Raw genomic sequence first — 19,387 nt, 5'->3', positions numbered from 1 at the left:
GGAAGGTTAAGAATCACTGTATTATTACCTCCCTTTCCGAACATAAAGGACACGACATGACCACATACCACACTTAATAAAAGGAAGAAAATAAAATCAGAAACTTACAAAGAGCTCACCAGCTATTGCTTCATGCTTATTCTTGCACTGGGTCTTCCCAATGCGTTCATTAAGTTCATTCAGTTTTTTATCAAATAGGTTACAATTTATCATGTAGATTTCCTGTCGAATCCAATGTTTAACCTAGAATTTAAATGAAGGCATGCTTTAAATTTCAAAACAATTTTACCTCCTATTTTTTTATTCTTATGTGTATTGTTTTGCCTGCATGTATGGATGTGCACCATGCAGAGGCCAGAAGAGGGCATCAGAACTCCTGGAAATAGAGTTACATATAGTTATGAGCTGGCATGTGGGCTCTGGGACTTGAATCAGGGTCCATTAGAAGAACAGGCATTGTTCAACCTCTGAGCCATCTCTCCAGTCCACTCTTAACTTTGAGACAAGATTTTTCACTAGTCGTCTCAGCTAGTCTGTAGCAGACAAGACTATCCTCAACTTCAAAAAGATCTGCATGCTTTGTATCCCAGGTACTGGGATAAAGGTGTAGACCACCACACCCAGCTTATTTTCTACAGCTTAAAAATTACTTTATTTTTTTCTTTTTTCTTTTGTTGTTGTTGTTGTTTTTGAGACAGGGTTTCTGTGTGTTAACTTGGTTTCCTGGAACTCACTCTGTAGACCAGGCTGGCCCCAACTCACAGGGATCCACAGGGATCTGCCTGCCTCTGTTTCCCAGGAGCTGGAATTAAAGGCATTTGCTACCACCACCCAGCCTTCTTGATGTTTTATAATGACAAAACTGCTACAGACTACTACACCAGTAAGTCTTATAAAAACCTGAATATTAATTTTTCCACAGCACATCTAATAATTAAGTACACAAATAGACATGTTAGAAATGAAGTTCATCCTCAAACGTTGATATCAATACATATAGTTCCAACTCACTGCTGTATCCACAATGTACATTAACTACAGTGTATAACAATTGAATAACATAATAACCATGATGAACTGCAATCAGACCCATCAAAACAGAACCTGAACACAGCTACTCCACTAGAACTGAACATTATATTTCTTCCCTTTTTGGTTTGTCTCTTTGAAACAGAGTTTCTATATAGTCCTGCATGGTTGTCCTGGAACTCACTCTAGAAACCAGACTGGCCTTGACCTCAGAGTCACCTACTGCATCTGCCTCCTGAGTGCTGGGATTAAAGGCATGCACCAACATACCTAGCCTGGAAGATTATGTTTCAATTCCTAGTTAATCAGACAGATGGACCACAAAGAAACACATAATTGGGCAAAAATAAAAACACTAAGGATATTTAACAGCATTAAAAAGCAGTATGCCTAGGTTAGTCTGGAAGAGGAGATATGTAACTTGAAAGTATCAAGATTCCAAAATGGGGGCTGGAGAGATGGCTCAGTGGTTAAGAGCATTGCCTGCTCTTCCAAAGGTCCTGAGTTCAATTCCCAGCAACTACATGGTGGCTCACAACCATCTGTAATGAGGTCTGGTGCCCTTTTCTGGCCTGCAGATATACACACAGACAGAATATTGTATACATAGTACATAAATAAATATTAAAAAAAAAATTTAAAAAAAAAGATTCCAAAATGGACCACAAGGTTGCTTGAGTCTATAAAATCGTGAGTAACTGTGATGTGGTCAATAAACAGCTATTGCTGCTGACCAAAAAACCCATGACCAATACAAATGTTGGACTGTCAAGTAAAGCTCAAGGTCATCCCATGTTTGACTTACACATTTGGCAGCCTATTAATTAAAAAGTCTCTCTCTTTCTACAAGACTTTTACAGATATGCAGTTCTGTAGATTACTTGGTCTAGAATCAATCCAGAAAACAGAAATATAGGTAATATAGACAATTTAACTCTTAATGTTTTTGTTTGAATTATGACCTGACTAGTTTATGTCAACTTGACACAAACTAGTTAGAATCATCTGAGGAGGAAACCTCAATTGAGAAAATGTTTCCAAAAGATGGAGCTGTAGATAAGCAAACCTGTTGGGGATTTTCTTAATTGGTGATCCATGGGAGAGAGAGCAGCCCATTATGGGTTGGGCCACTCCTGGGCCAGTGGTGGGTTCTCTAAGAAAGCAGGCTGCTGGTTAGTACGTGTGGTGCACACCTTTAATTCCAACACTGAGGAGGCAAAGGCAAGTGGATTTCTGAGAGTTGGAGGTCAGCCTGGTCAATAGAGTGAGTTCCAGGACAGTCAGGAATATGCAGAGAAACTCTGTCTGGAAAAAAAGAAGGCTAAGCAAGCCATGTGAAGCAAGCAAGTACAGAGCATCACTCCATGGTTTCCATCAGCTCCTGCCTCCAGGTTTCTGCCTTGACTACTTTCCTGGAATTTGAACTATGAATCAAAGGATAAGCAAAATAAACCCTTTCTTTCCAAGGTGCTTTTGGTCATGGTGTTTCATCACAATAATCTTAACTAAGACATATTGTAAAGGGGTGTGTGTGTTGGTTGAGGTTATGTTCGAGGGAGGGAAGAGGTAGTATCAGATCCCTGAACTGGAGTTATAGATTATGAGCCACCAGAAATGGGTACTGGGAATTGAACTCAACTTTGCAAGTGCTCTTAACTTCTGCTGTCTCTCCTGCCCTTGCAACATTTTTTACAATCAGAAGTTTAAGTTTCTAAAGCAAATATTTAAAACCCAACATTACCTGTTCTAGTAGTGCTGTATGCCTTTCCAGAGCTACACAACCATTTTCATTAATTTGCTCTGAAGTTTTCATGAGTTTAACATTTTCTTTGTTTTCTGAAAACATCTTCTTTTGATTATGGCCTTTGGGAGATAGAAACATTACAGGTAAAACTATTCCTTCTTAAGAAGGAAATAAAAACTCTAATTAGAAAAACTAAAATATGACAACAGTCGTACTTAAAAATTTTTTAATTAGTAATATTTTTAGCTAGGTATGGTGGTTAATGCCTTTAATCCTAGAACTCAGGAGGTAAAGACAGATCTCTGTAGGTTCATAGCCAGATTCTATCTTAAAATACATATATTTAAAGTAAATGTAACTACATAAAAACACTTCCCTAAAATATTCTTTGAAAAAGAAATTTTGGATAGTATTCTGGTCTCAGATATAAACCCTTTTCAATCTTGTTTCACAAGGATAACCACTGGGCAAGGAGGCACATATTTCAAATTACAGCATTTGGGAAGTGGTAAGAGAATCAAGAATTCAAAATCCAGATTGGGCTATGTAGTGAGACCCTGTCACACCAAAACAAAAATATTAAAAACAAACAAAACCTTTCAAATACATAAACAAAACACAAAACAAAACCCTAAATAAACTGTATACGCCACTCTATATAGTCACTAAAAGAACCCATTACTTTGATGAAGTTATTCAGCAATTTAAATTATATTTATGATTATTGAGTCTGAACATAAACAAAAGATTCTATGTACTGTGTTCATGTGTACGTGTGTGTGTGTGTGTGTGTGTGTCTGTGAATGCCATGACAGAGTGTGGAAGTCAGAGGACTTGTTTGTGAAGTCATTTCTCTCCTTCCACATTTATGTGGGTCCCAGGCAACCAGGCTTTTAAGAGAGCACCTTTATCTGCTGATCCATCTTGCTGGCCCTAATCAGCATTTCAGTTAACCAACATAAAAATCCTACTTCAAATGGTATGTTATATAATTATTTTATAACTCCAGCACTTCTTTTTAATTAGTTGTTTTCTCTCCAGGTAGCTCTCTATAGTTAGGCATATACATAGACACAAGCATATGAATTAACTACATCAAGCATCTCTTATTTGGCATATGATCTAAAAATCACTTCTATGGAAATAGATTCACCAATAACTTAATGTACCTGTTCTCTAGGGGGACTTTCAAAGCTCCACCTTCCATGGAGCTATTGCAGTTAATGTTTGGAGAAGGAGAGGGAGACGTTTAATTTACTGGTACACCCACTAGCAAGATATACATGTTACTTTAAGAAACACTAATTAAACTCACTGGGTGACAACAAGCAAACACACAGAAGAGGGATTACTTGGTTTCAACCCTTTCCCTCTTGTTGGGCTGGGAATCATCAGAGGATAAGAGATGGTAATGGGGTAGAGGGCAAATATGTTCAAAGTACTTCATGCATGTATAAAAATGTCAAAATGAAATCCATTATGTATAATTAATGTTAATAAAAATCTACAATCTAACAAAAAAATTTAAAATAATGAGATACAGCTAAAATGAGCCATCTTCCATAAATTTGAGATTTTCTGAACTTTCATGGGAAAGTGATTAATCCTCTTTTTTGAGTAACATTTCATTTTCCTTTTGATATTGTAGACATCATTAAATTAAACCAAGTTTGACCTAAGGCTCCCTGCATACTTCCTTTGTAGTTGGGCTTCAACTTTTTTTTTTTTTCAACTTTCTTTCTGTATGTGGTAAACTACAATTTTAACTTGATGTGTAAAACAGACTGCAGTTTACCTTTTTTTGGCATGTATGTTTAAGTATCGTCAGTGTTACGTATGTGCCTGATGCCCTGGGATTGGATCTTCGAGAACTGGAGTTAATGGTTGTGAGCCAGTATGTGGATGCTAGGAATCAAATTGAGGTTCTCCAAAAAAAGCAACCAGTGCTCTTAATCACTAAGCCATTTCTCCAGCCTCTGTAACATACTTTTAGGGAAACAAACTTCCAAAACTCAAAGATGTCTAAATGATCAAATAAAACAGACGCACACTAACTAACCAATCAGGTTGCCTCTTTTCTGTATCTAACTCCTTTTCTTTAGCTATACTTTTAGGCTGCCCACGTGATAGGAAGGTTTGTTGTTTAGATACAGGGTCTCACGCCTAGAGTGGTCTCAAATTTGCTTTGTAGGTGAAGATGACCTTGAACTTCTGATCTTTCTGTCTCTACTTGTTCAGTGCTCTGGATTACAGGCATGCATGAACCACAATGTAGTTTTATGTGCTAGGGACTAAGCCCAGAGCTCCGTGCACACTAGGCAGTCACTCTACCAATTGAGCTACACATACTTCCAGCCTCAGAAAAGAGCTCGTATGAACAATATTTGGTCCTGCCCGTTGACCAGTTCTAGCACTGCAAATAAAACCAAGTGATTAATCATAATTTTTCCCTTTAACAATGTATCTTTCCCTCTCAGAATGAAGAACAACTTACAAACAAAACAGTTTGAAAACATAGGCATCATTTACTTTTTGTCCTATCTATATGTACTCCACTTTGTTGTATGTTTGAGACTTTAAAAGACCCGTTAGAAAAGTGACTATTTGAATTTCTCCAAAAGACAAAGAGGCATACACTTACTGTTACTACCATCAAGGCCAAGTAACGACTGCCACTTGAGTATGCCCCTCACAATTTAAACGGCCAGAGTGACAGGTCCTACTGCATTCTTCGGTTTTCAAGATGGCATCAGCACAATTACTAGAGCAGACCGAATTCACCTAGTTAGGTGCTTAGATACAGGAGTGTGAACTTAAATATCTAATTTTGATCTTTAGCCTATAAAGTAAAATTTGATTCTAAACTGAAAGCTATCTTATTGATTCCCTTGCCATCCAAAGTGTTCTGGGTTACGGCACTTACAGAGAGCCATCAACTTTTTAGTATAAAGTCATTGTAATTCTCTTTATGTTCAGAAAATGATCTTGACACATTAAACTCCTATTTAAAATGAGTTTCAGAAGTGTTCTGCAACTCTGTTGCCTCTTGTGTGAAACATTTGCTGGAGGAATCAATCAGTAGATGTCTTGGCTTTGTGTAAAAACACACAACCTGTTCATCAGTGGTTCTTGATCTTATTTCTGAAACAATTTCTTCTATTGCATTAAATTCTAGAAGAATGCTATACTTTTCTGTGAAAATACTGAATTATCCTGAGGGGCAAATGAAGAATCAGCATTTCCAGAATGTGGACACTTGCTAGCTATAAGTTCAGGACATAGACTCTGATTACCATTTGGAATATTTGTTCCAACTGTTGATTTTGAAGCTTCAACATTCTTTGACATGTTCAGGATCTCCAACTGCTTCCGGCAACTTGCAGGCATTGTTTTTTTGGCCTTTAAAACCTTCTGTTTTTTTCTTTCTGGACTTTCCATATTTTGTACCCTAAAATTTAAGATATATTTAACATGATACTTTGCCTCAAAGAAACAGATTTAAATGCATTTTCCAAGTTAAATAGTTTTCCTATTAAAATAACACTCAGAATATCTCTCCATATTAATTATTTCTATTTGGAAGTTATATTCTAAACAGAAATAATTATAGCCAAGATTTTAAACAGGTCATACTATAATGAAGACAGTGATATCAACAGGCCAGGCTCAAAACCAGAAAGAGTTTCACATACGATCAGCTGACTTGTCTCGAAAGTATTATCAGAACAAAGGAGAATAAGACTGGTATTATTAATATAATAATATTTCAGGTATTTTAGATAGGTACATAGAGAAAAACATACTCTAATCTTTACCTCATACCTTATCTTAAAAACAATTCTAAAATAATAGGTAATAGAAACAATAGCAAAGTAACACTTTATAAACATGAATGGTGAGAGTTTTTGGAAGAAAACTAGACCACATCTCTTTAAAGTGGGCAAGTCTTGTTTCTGTAGAAAACTCTAAGACATAAATGAATATAATAAAAATGTGTCCATATATTCACTAAAAATCAAGTATATGGAGAAAGTTGATACAGAGAAAAGCAGGAAAACAGTGTACATGTCCAATTTAGTTCCCCAGTGGGGAAGAAGCCTCAGGCACAGAACAAGCTGACATGGTGACACCAGACTGGCAGTCATAGCTACAGGAGAAAACTACAGGCTAGACTGGCTGAGAGAGTCAGAATCCTCCTGTCTCTCTTCTCCATTCTGGGATTACAAGCATGCACCACCACTCTCATCATTTTAACAAGGGTCTAGGGGTTGAACTCAGTTCCTGGGAAAAGACAGCAACTGAGCCATTCCTCCTGCCTTGTACTGTTTTCTGATACTATTAAACATGCTCTTTTCTTAAATTTTTTTTTGACTTTTCATTTAAAGTCCTCATGTTCCATGATGAATGGGGTTATATCCTGATAAACCCAAGTTGAAATACACTTAACACCCCAAATAAATTTACTTTTAAAGCTGCCAATTTTTTGTTGTTGTTGTTTCATTTCTTGACTTTTTCAGACAGGGACTGTCTGTCAAACTGGCCTTGAACTCACTATGGAGCTAATTCCTGAACTTCCTGCCTCTATCTCCTCAATTCTGAGACTCCAGATATTTATTAGACATTCAGTTTCAAGAGGTGCCAGGAATCAAACCCAGGGTTTCCAATGTGTTACCATGCTAGATGAAAGTTGAAAGACTTAAGTCCAACAAACCCAGTGTAAATTTAAAAAAAATATTTGAGTTCAATCAAATGAACTACAGATTGAAAGACATTTTCATATGCTAATCTTGTATCTTTTAACTTTGATGATCTTGACTTGATCTTCAATCATTTTTATGGATTTCTTACAATTTTGTATTTACTTATTTGAAAAGACTATTTTTTTCCATTCTTTCTAAGCTCTATACTTTTAGTTTACTTTCACATCTAACTATCCACACAAGACCCATTGGTACAATAATGACTCAGAGGCATCTCATTGTGTTCCTGATGTAGAAAGAAAAACTTTTAGCTCATCATAAAGTATGATGTTATCACAGATGTTTAACAGATTAAATAAGACTCAAGTATTTCTTTTAACTCATGAAGTGGTGTTGCAGGCTGATGATAAAATGCAGCTTGCAGAGTGCTTGCCTATTCTGTACACAGCCTCAACTTTAACCCCCAGCACTGCATAAAATCCAAGCATGGTGACACAGGCCTGTAATTCCAACATTTAGAAACTAAGGAAGGAATAATGATCAGAACTCTGTTATCCTTAGCTACGTAACCAGTTTGAGATCAACAAGGGCTCCATTGCCCCGGTGGGCTGGAGAGATGGCTCAGAAGTCCTGAGTTCAATTCCTAGCAACCACATGGTAGCTCATATCCATCTATACTCGGATCCAATGCCCTCTTCTGGCATGTAGACTTAAATGCAAACAGAGAACTCATTTTAAAAAAATAAGAAAAAAAAAGCAACAAAAACAGCTTTGAGTGGTGTTTTGAACAAGATGGCCCAAATGCTCATCTGTTTGAATACTTGGTCCCCAGTTGGTAGAAATGTTTGGGATATATAACCTTATTGGAGGAGACATGTTACTGGAGATGAGCTTTGAGGTTTCAAAAGTCCAAGATATTCCCAGGTAGCCCTCTCTGCCTCTTCTAGTGCAATACCTGCCTGCAGGCTCCCATGCTTCCCCACCATGATGGTCATAGACTCTAAACCTCTGAAACCGTAAGCCCCAAATAAACACTTTATTTTGTAAAGTGCCTTGGTTATTGTTCCTTACCATAGCAACTGAAAAGTAACTACGAAAAGTTGGAGTGGGGTATTGATGACATAGACCTGATCATGCTGCTCTTTGGAGGACTTTGGACCAAGAATGTAGATGAATGCTGTAAGTGGGGCTTAACAGACTATCCTAGTAGGATCTTGGAAGACAGTAGTGCTGAGACCAATGTGGGCTACTGGAGGTTCAGATGATGAGGTTTCAGAGCATATTCCATGACAGCTTAACAATAACTGTTGAGTGGCTATTAGTAATCAACCTTATACAGGTTTACAATGAAAAAGTACAAAGATATATATGATATATATATATCACATATATATATATATATATATATATATATATATATATATATAAAATGAATTAAAAAAAGAGTATCAGGAAATTCAATTTTGGAGCCAAGGCTTGATTTAAAGATATAAGGTCTGCTGTGAAATGTAATAAAGGGAGTATGCTCTCTACAGTATAAGACCCTATCCATACAATCTTGCAACTTGTAAAAGGAAAAGGCCTTTAGCTTTTTTTCTGCTCAGGGTTTTCCTACAACTGTTTAGTGGAACTCAGAATCATCCTGCCTCCGCCTCCTTATATACTAGGATTATGATCTTACCCCACTACACAGCATTTATGTTCAATTTGTGCAAGATACTACCAATAAAAGCTTTCTGATACATCATCATGTAGTGCTGTATGTTTCCTCCCACACAGAAACACTCCATTCTGCAGGAAAGCTCCATAAGTAGTAAACAACTGTTTAAGAAGTAAACAACTCAAAATAGCTTCAGAAACTCCCAGAAAACTATCTAGATTGCTGGGATCCTCCCTGCCAAGATAATAAAACCAGGGAGTTCCTCTGGAACAAGCTAAACAAAGCTGCAAAGAAGACTCTAAGACCAGACCAGCTTCCTGGAATAAACAAAAACCAGGTGAGCTGCCTAGAAGAGGTGTACACCAACTGTGGCACCTGGAAAAGCCACTCTTAAACATGTTAAGCTGCCTGCAGTGTACATAGTGAGTTCCAGGTTCCCATGCTGGTGTAGACTTTGGTGATGCAGCTGTCATTGAATCATTTCTATTATATGTAACCCATCACCCATATTCCTGTAAGTAACACCATTAAATCTCATTGGTTCACCAAACTGGACTTTGGTGGTATTCATAGTTTGATCTGTCATGAGTTCCCTATCTGGGTTGACTGGACATATATATTGTCTGTGCAGGAAAGGTTTCTGTTGGAACCTCTGGCTCACTTATACATGGTCTGAGAAGCCCCATCTCTCTCTCTTCAAATATCACCCTCTCAGAGAATCTCCAACCAAGGCACCAAAAAGCCCAGTTCCACATTCTTGGAGGCTGCAGTAGCTCCTCCCACGAAGTTGGCAGCCCAAGTCTCCACCCAAAGTGTTCAGGTTTTGACCACACTTGGAAAAACCTATTAATTTTGTTCTTACATTATGTGGTAAATGTACACCCATTAGCCAGGACTCCAAAGAGAGAGCCTGCCTTTTAAAGAAGAAAATTTTTTCTAATGAGGTCGTCAAACATGCCCTAGTGTGTGTGTGGGGGGGGGGCAGTGGTCAAAGGACAACTTGTGGGAGTTGGTCCTTTCCTTCAACCATGTAGATCCAGGGGATACAATTGAGGAGTCAAGGCTGGACAACAAGTACCCATGGTGCTATCTTGCCAGCCTTGTGTTTTTACCTTTGTATGAGTGTATATGTTTGTTCAAATTTTGGAGGTTAACTGAGCATCTTCCTGTGTCACTCTCCACAAATATTAAGGCAAAGTTTCTCAATGAATTAGGAGCTCACCAATTTGGCTAATCTTATTTGCCAGCTTGCTCCCAGAAGCCCATCTGAGCTTCCCAAGTGCTGGGATTATAGGAACATCCCCATTCTGGGACTGACATTTACTGGAGCTCTGACTTCAGTTCTTCATGCTTGTAAGTGCTTTACCCACTGAGCCACCTTTTCATCCTCTAAAGCTGTATGCATAAATGTATGTATGTATTGGTTTCTCAAGGCAGGGTTTTTGTATCTAGTCCTACCTGTTCTGACACTCACTCTGTAGATCAAATAAGCCTGGAACTCCAAGATCTACCTGCCTCTATCTCTGGTGCTAGGATTAAAGTCATGTGTCATTACCACCACCCAGCTATTTTATTTATTTACAACCCTGGTTGGCTAGGAACTCACCCTGTAAATCAGGATGGTTTTGAATTCAGAGGTCTGACTCTCTCTATCTCCCAGGTACTATCTTTTAAGATGAACGTCACTACATCTGGCCAGTAAATCTGTCATTTATTTATTCAGATTTTGAGATAGGGTTTCTCTGTGTATAGCTCTGGCTGTCCTGGAACTCACTCTATAGACCAGGATGGCCCTTCTCTCACAGAGAACCACTTTCCTCTGCCTCGGATTTGCAATTCTAAGCAAATTTCATTCACATTTCTTGAGCTACAATTTCAGCTTTACCTATTTAATTTCTCATACAATTGGCCCTTTGTATACCTGTAGGTTTCCCCTCCACATCTTTCCCAGTAAAGAGTTTGGGGTATGTATAAAACCACTGCTGACTTGCAATTCCCAACACTCAGGAAAGAGGCAGGATAACAGAATACTTCTGAGTATCACAGAGAGGCTCATTAGTTTTGTTTTGTTTTTATATCTTGCATTTTTATGAGATAAGATTTCATGCATGCGAGACTACCACAGAACTTGTGGCAGTTCTGGTACAACCACCTAAGTCCTGGTATTAGAGGCATGAGTCACCACTCATGGGACAATCACATTATTTAGAGGTTTTTTTTGTTTGTTTGTTTTTGAAACAACGTCTTACTATGTATCCCTGATTGGCCTGGAACTTGATAAGTAGAACAGGCCTGCTTGGAACTCATGAGATAAATCTGCCTCTGCCTCCCCCAAGTGCTAGAATGAAAAGTATGCAACACCACACAGGGTCCACAATTAAAACAAATTTTTCTTTCCTACCTCTGGAAATAGAGTACTATAACAGTCCTTAACAATTTACCATGGCTATCTCAAGCTTTTTCACAACAGCACTGAGAACAGCAGTGCCTCAGAGGTACACTAATGGAAATTACACTTAGTAGAAGTGTGAGGGCTCTATCCAGCTGGCGGCTAGATTTAGAGCCCTAAGCCACACTCACACTTGTAACTGCTCACATTCAAAATTTAAAACTGTATCTGATTATCTTCTCTCTTTTTTATATACTGGGCATTGAATCCATTGTCTCATTTATGCTAGCACTAAGCTACATCCTCGGCTCCTTTTCTAGTCTGAGAAAAGGTCTCACTATGATGCCCAAGCTGTCCTTGAACCAACTCTGTAGTTCTCAGGCAGGCCTTTAAATTGTGATCCTACTAGGTCACCCTCAGCACTGCTCTTAATGCTGTAAAACCCATTGTTTTCTCTTTACACAATGTTCAAATGCAGAATGATTTACCTATACTTAAATATAAAAAAGAATTATCCAAGTCTATTGCTATGTATGTTATAGTATGGGTCCGGACTTAATTCTCAGAGAATAACATAGCTCAGTAGGTAAAAAACTTGCCATGAAAGCCAATCCATAGAACCCAGTCTATGGATATACATTCCCACACAAATACAATAATAATTTTATTATTATGAATATATCAGAGAACTATCGTATAAACGCAAACAGATCAAGAGACTGTTATGTTTCATAACAAAATATAAAATATTCAGTAAGGAAATATAGTAGAATTCAATACTGACATTAAGTACAGGGTCACGCAAAGCCAAAAATAATTCAAGAGGTAGCTAAATTGCATTAGCTGCTACATATTTTTTTTAAATGCACTGCTTACGTATTTCTGCTGTGGAAGAAGTTAATCTTAGGATGTAGCTGATCTATATCTATACTGTTATGGAGACTAATTTGATTAAGATTAGATTCAACCTTTCTAAAAAAGTTGAGGGATAAGCAAGATAATTTAAAAGGCAACGTTCACAAGACTTAAATTCAGTTATTTAATGAATCCTTCATTTCGTCCCTTTTCATATTTTATTTATTCATTTATTAAGACGGGGTCTCACTGGCTGGCCTTGAAACTCACGAGAGTCATCCTGCCTCTGGTTCCCAAGTACTAGGATCTAAAACAGGTCCCACACTAGACAGAGGTCAGGTTTCTTAAGAATTTTAAACAGAGAGAGGCCATTGTTGTTTCCTTTGCTGAGGCACATTCTGTAACTTGTTTGCCAAACTGGAAAAAGATGAGGGAGAATAAGCGATTGTTAATTTTTTTCTTTTTCAGGCACCAAAAAAACAAAAACAAAAAAAAAAATCAACCTCTACCTGACTGGAGTTCAGGTGACGCTGAACGTCGCAGCGGAGTCGTGGCGAAAGTGATCTGGGCTAAACTGGTTTCAGGTCTAGAAGACCAACCCTGGATTCCTGAGCGACGCGTCCTTGACCTTAAGGCTAGAAATAGCCCTGCCTGAGGTGAACAAAGACCTCCACGCCGCGACCCACTCGGGGGCGGTGTCCTCCCGCAGGTACCCCACACACCCGAAACAGCTAGCTCCCGGCGTCCGCCCAGCACCAACGCTGCAGACGTTGGCAGCGACTGTACCCACAGCTCACCTGCCGGACGCGAGGCGTGCAGGCTTCCGGCACAGGCCGTCCCGCCTGGCCGCGGCGACCCTTCCCCACCCGCCACCACCGCCGGCTCCTCCGCCGGGGCCGACACGTTCGCTCAGGGTAGGGTCCGGCCCGGGCTGCACGCGCCGCCATGAAGCCGGCCGCTCCTCCAACCGCCGCCTGCCCGCCCACGGCCCGCACAGAGCCACCTCCGCCCGCGACCTACCTAGCGGGGCGCCGCTCGCGGCCGCCCTCACAAAGCAGCTGACCAGCACCTCAGTCGAAATGACCCGCGGACACACTGCAGCCAGACTAAATCTCCCTCCCTCCGCCCCGGGCCGCCCGCCAGCCAATGGGAGCGCGAAGGGCAGAGCGCGCAGCCAATTAGGGCGACGGTGGGCGGGGAACACAGAGGCTCAGGGAAAAGTAAACTGACTGAGGGCGCTCCCGGGGGCTCCCTGAGGAGCCGTGAGGCGGCGGACGAGCTGGCTAGCCAGCCTACTGGCTTGGGCGGGCGTGAGGACTGGCAAGATTTGGATGGTGTTTAGGGAACTATTACTAATAACACTTTGTTCGCAAAAACAAACCCCGGAGAAAAAGGATTATAGATTCCAATTGTGAAAAATCTGCTGGGTTAGAACCCGGAATGGCGTTCGGTCAGTGACCTTTATCGGAGTCCTGTGGAGCCTCTGAAGAGAAGGGACTGAGCAACCATGAAAAATAGTATTTCTCATCTCTATCACCAGATGTGCTCTGGACACGTAAGGTCTCTTGGCCAATAGGGGCTTTTTGCAAAATATCCTTGAGCCGCTAAGATGCGTTGCTGAGGTGGAGAAGGACCATCTCGCCGCCATTCCTCCTCCACAGGCTACCCACAGCCTGGCAGTATGGAAAAGTCTGTTGTTTGCACTCTACAGCTGGTGATCCACTCCCTTAATACCACCAAGCCTGAGGCAGGGGCTGGTCGATTTGTGCGAGGGCGAGGATAAAGGCAAACCTGAATGAATTCTAGGCCCAATCTCCAAATAAATAAATACCGCATTACAGTAGTATGTCTCCTCATTACTGAATTTTCAGATGTAAGCCCCTTAAAGTTTGCCACCTCGAATGGTCCTATGGGCCGAAGAGATAACTCAGAGGTTTAGAGCACGTGCCCTCATGAAAAGAATTCAGATCCAGCACCCCAGAACAGGCTCACAACTGTCTATAATTCTAATTACAAGGGATTCAACAGCCTCTGGCTTCTGAGGTCATTTGCCTGCATGTGATGCACATTCATGGAGCGACACTCACATATTTAAATACATATATTTAAAAAAATATGACCCTGCTATAAAGGACTTAGGGACCATTGTGTGTACTGCAACAAGCCAGGTTTGGCCACTCATCCTCAATGAGCCAAATACTTTAGAAAAACAGAAAAATATGTATTCAATATGGCCACATTGGGAGGAGGGACAGATTCTAAGACTTCCCCAAGCCTGTCTTTAGGGTATAATGAGGATGTGGCTGTTAGCTTAGTTTGATCTGTGAGATAAGCAAGAAATTGACTGTCTTGTAAAAAAAAAAAAAACAAACAAACAATATATAAGAAAGCCAGAGGGGGATTGGAGAGATGACTCAGGAGTTAAGAGCTCTTCCAGAGGTCCTGAGTTCAATTCCCAGCAACCACATGGTGGCTCATAACCATCTGTAATGAGATCTGGTGCCCTCTTCTGGAGTGCAGGCATACATGCAGACAGAACAGTATATGTATAATAAACAACCAAACAAACAAATCTTAAGAAAGAGAAAGGAAGGAAGGAAGGAAGGAAGGAAGGAAGGAAGGAAGGAAGGAAGGAAGGAAGGAAGGCAGGCAGGCAGGCAGGCAGGAAGGAAGAAAAGCCAGAGGATGATCTCCTGTCAGGATGAGAGAGGAAACCCCAAGTTGGGAGTCTGCCCAGGGCATGCTGGGTCCTTGTATTTTTCTTATCACCTCCCCTAGATGTGTGTTGCTGAGCAGGCCTTTTTCTTCTCACTGCCTTTTCCCCTGAGAAAGATCTTAGGAAGCGTGTTCCAGGCCATCTTGGAAATTCACCACCTTTATTACTTAGTCATGGCCCATCACCCGATCTGCCTGCCTATCAGGGAGTCTGCCTAACTCCTAGTCTCTCCATAGAGTTAAATAGAAACATTCTGGCCACGTTGTGGTCCTGCCCATGGTAGTCTCAACTCCAGTGACTGCTGGAAGAGCATTTGGCAACTGTGTTTCCTCAGGAGACAAGCTCCTTTTCTGGATGCCCCAGAGCCTCAGTTGTTTCTATCCCAGCACATTCCTGAGGTTCTGATTTCTTGGGTTCCATAGTTTCATGTGGTGAGAGAGTCAAAGACTGTAGCTTCAGAGTCTCTGCAGACAGGCTGGCCACAGTCCTAGCGCCCTCATCTTTTACTTAGGCTCTCTATATTCTCCCAAATATCTGCCATGCTAGGTGGAGTCACATTTGGTGAAGCCTGGTGCTTGTCCTCTTGGGGAAGGGACATGCCCTTGTGGCCTGTTGCCATGTTGTTGTATAAGAGTTACCTCAGATATTGAAAGATTCTGTCCTGTAGAGAAGCTCCTTAAGCAGGAAGGTAAACAAATCAGAATAGTTCAGGAAGTCCCTGAAACAGATCAGATTTACCAGAATAAGCAATAAAAGCTTCTTAGAGTCCCTTAGAGACTCACTGAACATAACTGCAAAGACTCAAAAGACCAAGCTGCAGCTCAGCTATTACAAATATAAGTATTACCAACACCCTCTTACAGCCATGCCTACTTCCATTATCCCCTACAGAGTACCTGTTTCCGTTATCCCATACATAACTGATGCTCAGTAAAGTTCTATTGCCCTTCTGAAGGACCTTAGTTGCTTACCAACACCCATGTACAGCTCTACAGACTGTAATTAATTCAGCATTAAGTGATACAACAGAAATAATATGTGGTGGTTTAAGAGTGTCCTCATATAGTTGAATGATTTAGTCACCAGGGAGTGGAACATTTTGATAGGTTTAGAAGGAGTAAGAGGTATGGCCTTACTGAAGGAAGTGTGTCACTGGAGGTGGGCTTTGATATTCCAAAAGCCTATGGCAGACCCAGGTCTTGTCTGCCTGTGGATCAGGATATAAAACTCTCAGCTACTGCTCCATGCCTGTCCTCTTCCCACCATGATGATCATGGACTCACACCCTGAAACTGTAAGCAAGTCCCTAATTAAATGCTTCCTTTTGTAAGAGCTGCCTTGGTCATGTTGTCTTTTTTACAGCAACCGAACAATAAATAACACAATGTATGATTATTATTATTATATTAAATTATAATTTTATGTTCCAGCAATAACTTATGTTACCAGCTTACAATGGATTGTATGAATAATACATTAAACGATAGGATAGAAATAAAGTATGCCTTATGGTTAATTTTATGCTAACAAGATTACAGTGTCCAGATACTACTATGGAAGAACTATATAGACTTACAACCTATGGTCATCATCTCTTCTGATGTCAAAAAGGTGTCCATCAATAATGTGGGTGACCCTCAACCAATCAACTCAAGGCCTTCAGGACAGAAACAGTTTTCCCAGAGGAGTGCAATATGGGATTCCCCTTTGTCTTATTACCATTGGTTATAAAAGAAGCTGTTTTGGCCAATACTTAGTAGAGTAAAGCCAGCCAGAAAATCTAAACAGAGATATGGAGAGAGAGTAGGTAGAGTCAAAGAGATGCCATGTAGCTGCTGAAGGAGAAAGACGCCAGCCAGAACCTTACCCGTAGGCCACAGCCTCATGGTGATTCACATATTAATAGAAATGGGTTAATTTAAGGTGTACGAGTTAGCTAGAAATATACATAAGCTATTGGCCAAACAGTATTGTAATTAATATAGTTTCTCTGTGATTATTCGTGGCCAGGTGGCCAGGAAACGAACGAGCAGTCGCCTCTCACAGGAGTGGGACTTCTGCTTCTATATTTTGCTGAGTTTCCAAGTTGCTAGGCTGCTGTACAAAGTTCACAAGACCACAGCATCCATTTTTGGTTTTGTATTTTTAGTCTTTTTTTTTTAAGTCAGGGTCTCATTGTGTAGCTCAAACTGTCTTGGAACTCATTGTGTAGCCCAGGCTAGCCACAAATTCATAGAGATCCATCCATCTCTGCCTCCCAAGTGCTGGGTTAAAGGTGTGTGCCAGCCACTATACCTAGCTCACAGCATCCATTTGTTTGAATCTGTAAATTGCTCTCAACATTTCAAATTTGACAGCCCCCATAACCACATGATTTATTTCTAAATCTCCTCATATATGAATATATAATACATAGTACATTTAATCGTGTATATACATATATATGTCCTGTGGGTTCTGTTTTTGTGGGGAACTTTTATTTTTGTGAGGTAATGGAAAGAGGTGAGTACATGTGTCACATGATACCTGCTCTGGAGTCAGAGAATAGTTTTGTAGAGTGAGTTTTAGGGCTTCAATTCCGGTCTGCAGGCTTTTGAAATACGTGCCTTTCTTTACTCACTGAGCCTTCTCACTAGCACTCTTTGGGGTGTATTGACTGATAGAATTCTAAGCAGCTAAGTAAAGCTAACTGTCTTTTATAAAAGGGATAGACTGATCTGAACACTTGCCCTAGATAAAGCAGGTATATCCAGAAATGCAAGCCATTTATTTAATATCTTGCCATTACAGTGAAATGGTTAATGCTTTTTACTATTCCATATACTGTCCTCAAGGTCTGAAACGACTGTAGTCATGCAGAAAAGCCTGTGTGGTGTGGGGCCAGTTCACAAGGCCAAACTCCTTCTCAAGACACAGTTAACAGTTGACCGGGAAGAGCGACTCATGAGGCCCCTCCCCTTCCTGAAGATATGGCAGTTAATTAACTGTTGGTGGGGGCAGGGAGAGCTTACAAGGCCCCCACTGTAAGGATCTTGACAGTTGACAGTTGCTGGGAAAGGTGGTTTGGTTTTGTTTTCTTTAGTGGTGTAGATGCCCCAAAGTCACATGTGCTTCTGTAAGTAATTCCAACTAAAAGGATATTTGTTTTTGTTGCTGGTGCCCTATGTAGAGTGAGAAGGCTTTGGTTTATATCTCGTTGGGAAAAGTTCATATTATCAGATAATAACTGGGTATCAGGATTGCTTGTTATGAAATTCTTGATAGGCAGTAGTTACAACAAAGGACCGTACTTAGGAAATATTGTAATGAGGGGATATCTCCTTTGTTTGCTGTGAATGTTTTATTACCAATGATTAATAAAGAAGCTGCTTTGGCCTGTGGCAGGACAGAAGATAGCTGGGCAGGAAAACTAAACTGAGTGCAGGGAGAAAGAAAGCAGAGTAAGACAGAAGCCATGAAGCTGCCCAAGAAGCACAAGCCTCGTGGTAAAATATAAAATAGAAATGGGTGAATTTAAGATGTAAGAATTAGTAAGAAGCCCGAGCAAATAATCCAAAGAATATGTAATTTATATTAAGCCTCAGAGTGATTTTATAAGCGACTTTGGAACAGGCAGGTGGAGAAAACTGGGTACAGGGAGACCAGCCAGATGGAGAATATTTGTAGCTATAGTATTGACAGGAAGGTGTAAAAGATTGGTATGGGCTTCCATATTGTAAAATACAGTCCGCAGATGACCATCTATTTTGATAAATAAAACTTGTATTATAACAGAACATGCTTGTTTGTAATTGTGAGGTTGATGGAGGCAACTTGGAAATAGAAGAAAACCATCTCCAGAAGCAGAATCATCCCTTCAATCAGAACAACTTTTGAGTTGCAGTCATTCGATAGAGAGGTAGTACATGCATGGCATAGGGTTCTTGCGGTTATACAGTGTAGGGAAAAAGGGCCAGCCAAAGGAACACACTCTGACCAGAGCTAAAGAAACATTCTTTAGCCCTGTAACAAGAGCCAGTGAAAGAAAAACATCCTGTCCCTGAAACTGGAGCCAAAAGACTAAAAAGGACCAGTAAAAGAATCACACTTCAGCCCTGAAACCAGAGCCAAACCTGCACTTGACCAACTGAGCACAAAACCAATCCCTGAGCAGGAAAACCAACCAATCCCTGAGCAGAAAATCTAGCCAATCCGAGTTTTCCCAAGATCAAGGGATTGAAATCTGACCAATTCCCATTCTGGAAATTTTCACCCTATTAAATTCCACCCCCTAAGAAGCCCTATATAAGCCCTA

General features: G+C 40.3%; 1 protein-coding gene and 1 long non-coding RNA gene across 3 annotated transcripts in view; both read right to left on the bottom strand.

The window, feature by feature from the left end:
• Positions 1–13,517, bottom strand: part of Atf7ip2 (activating transcription factor 7 interacting protein 2) — a 30,832-nt gene extending 17,315 nt beyond the window's left edge. The window contains exons 1-4 of one of the 2 annotated variants that reach the window (XM_048433184.3): positions 13,398–13,517; positions 6,067–6,221; positions 2,771–2,892; positions 109–243 (exon numbers count right to left, since the gene is read on the bottom strand). In XM_048433184.3, coding sequence (XP_048289141.1) covers positions 109–243; positions 2,771–2,892; positions 6,067–6,211 — 402 coding nt within the window. In that variant the 5' untranslated portion in view covers positions 6,212–6,221; positions 13,398–13,517. Of the gene's footprint in view, positions 1–108; positions 244–2,770; positions 2,893–6,066; positions 6,222–13,174; positions 13,235–13,397 lie in introns of those variants that run through there. The other variant, XM_048433183.3, reaches the window with a different exon arrangement.
• On the bottom strand, positions 12,548–13,138 carry LOC148121053 (uncharacterized). Its single transcript, XR_015738692.1, has 2 exons — positions 12,887–13,138; positions 12,548–12,794 (listed from the first exon to the last, which is right to left on the bottom strand). It is a non-coding gene; the product is annotated as an uncharacterized LOC148121053 (long non-coding RNA).
• Positions 13,518–19,387: the final 5,870 nt, after the last annotated feature.

The sequence above is a fragment of the Myodes glareolus genome, chromosome 9, assembly GCF_982192425.1.
Source record: "Myodes glareolus chromosome 9, mMyoGla1.1, whole genome shotgun sequence".
In the NCBI taxonomy this organism is placed as follows: Eukaryota; Metazoa; Chordata; class Mammalia; order Rodentia; family Cricetidae; genus Myodes; species Myodes glareolus.
The sequence above is the reverse complement of the archived record's forward strand: the minus strand, read 5'-3'. Positions and strand labels throughout refer to the sequence as shown.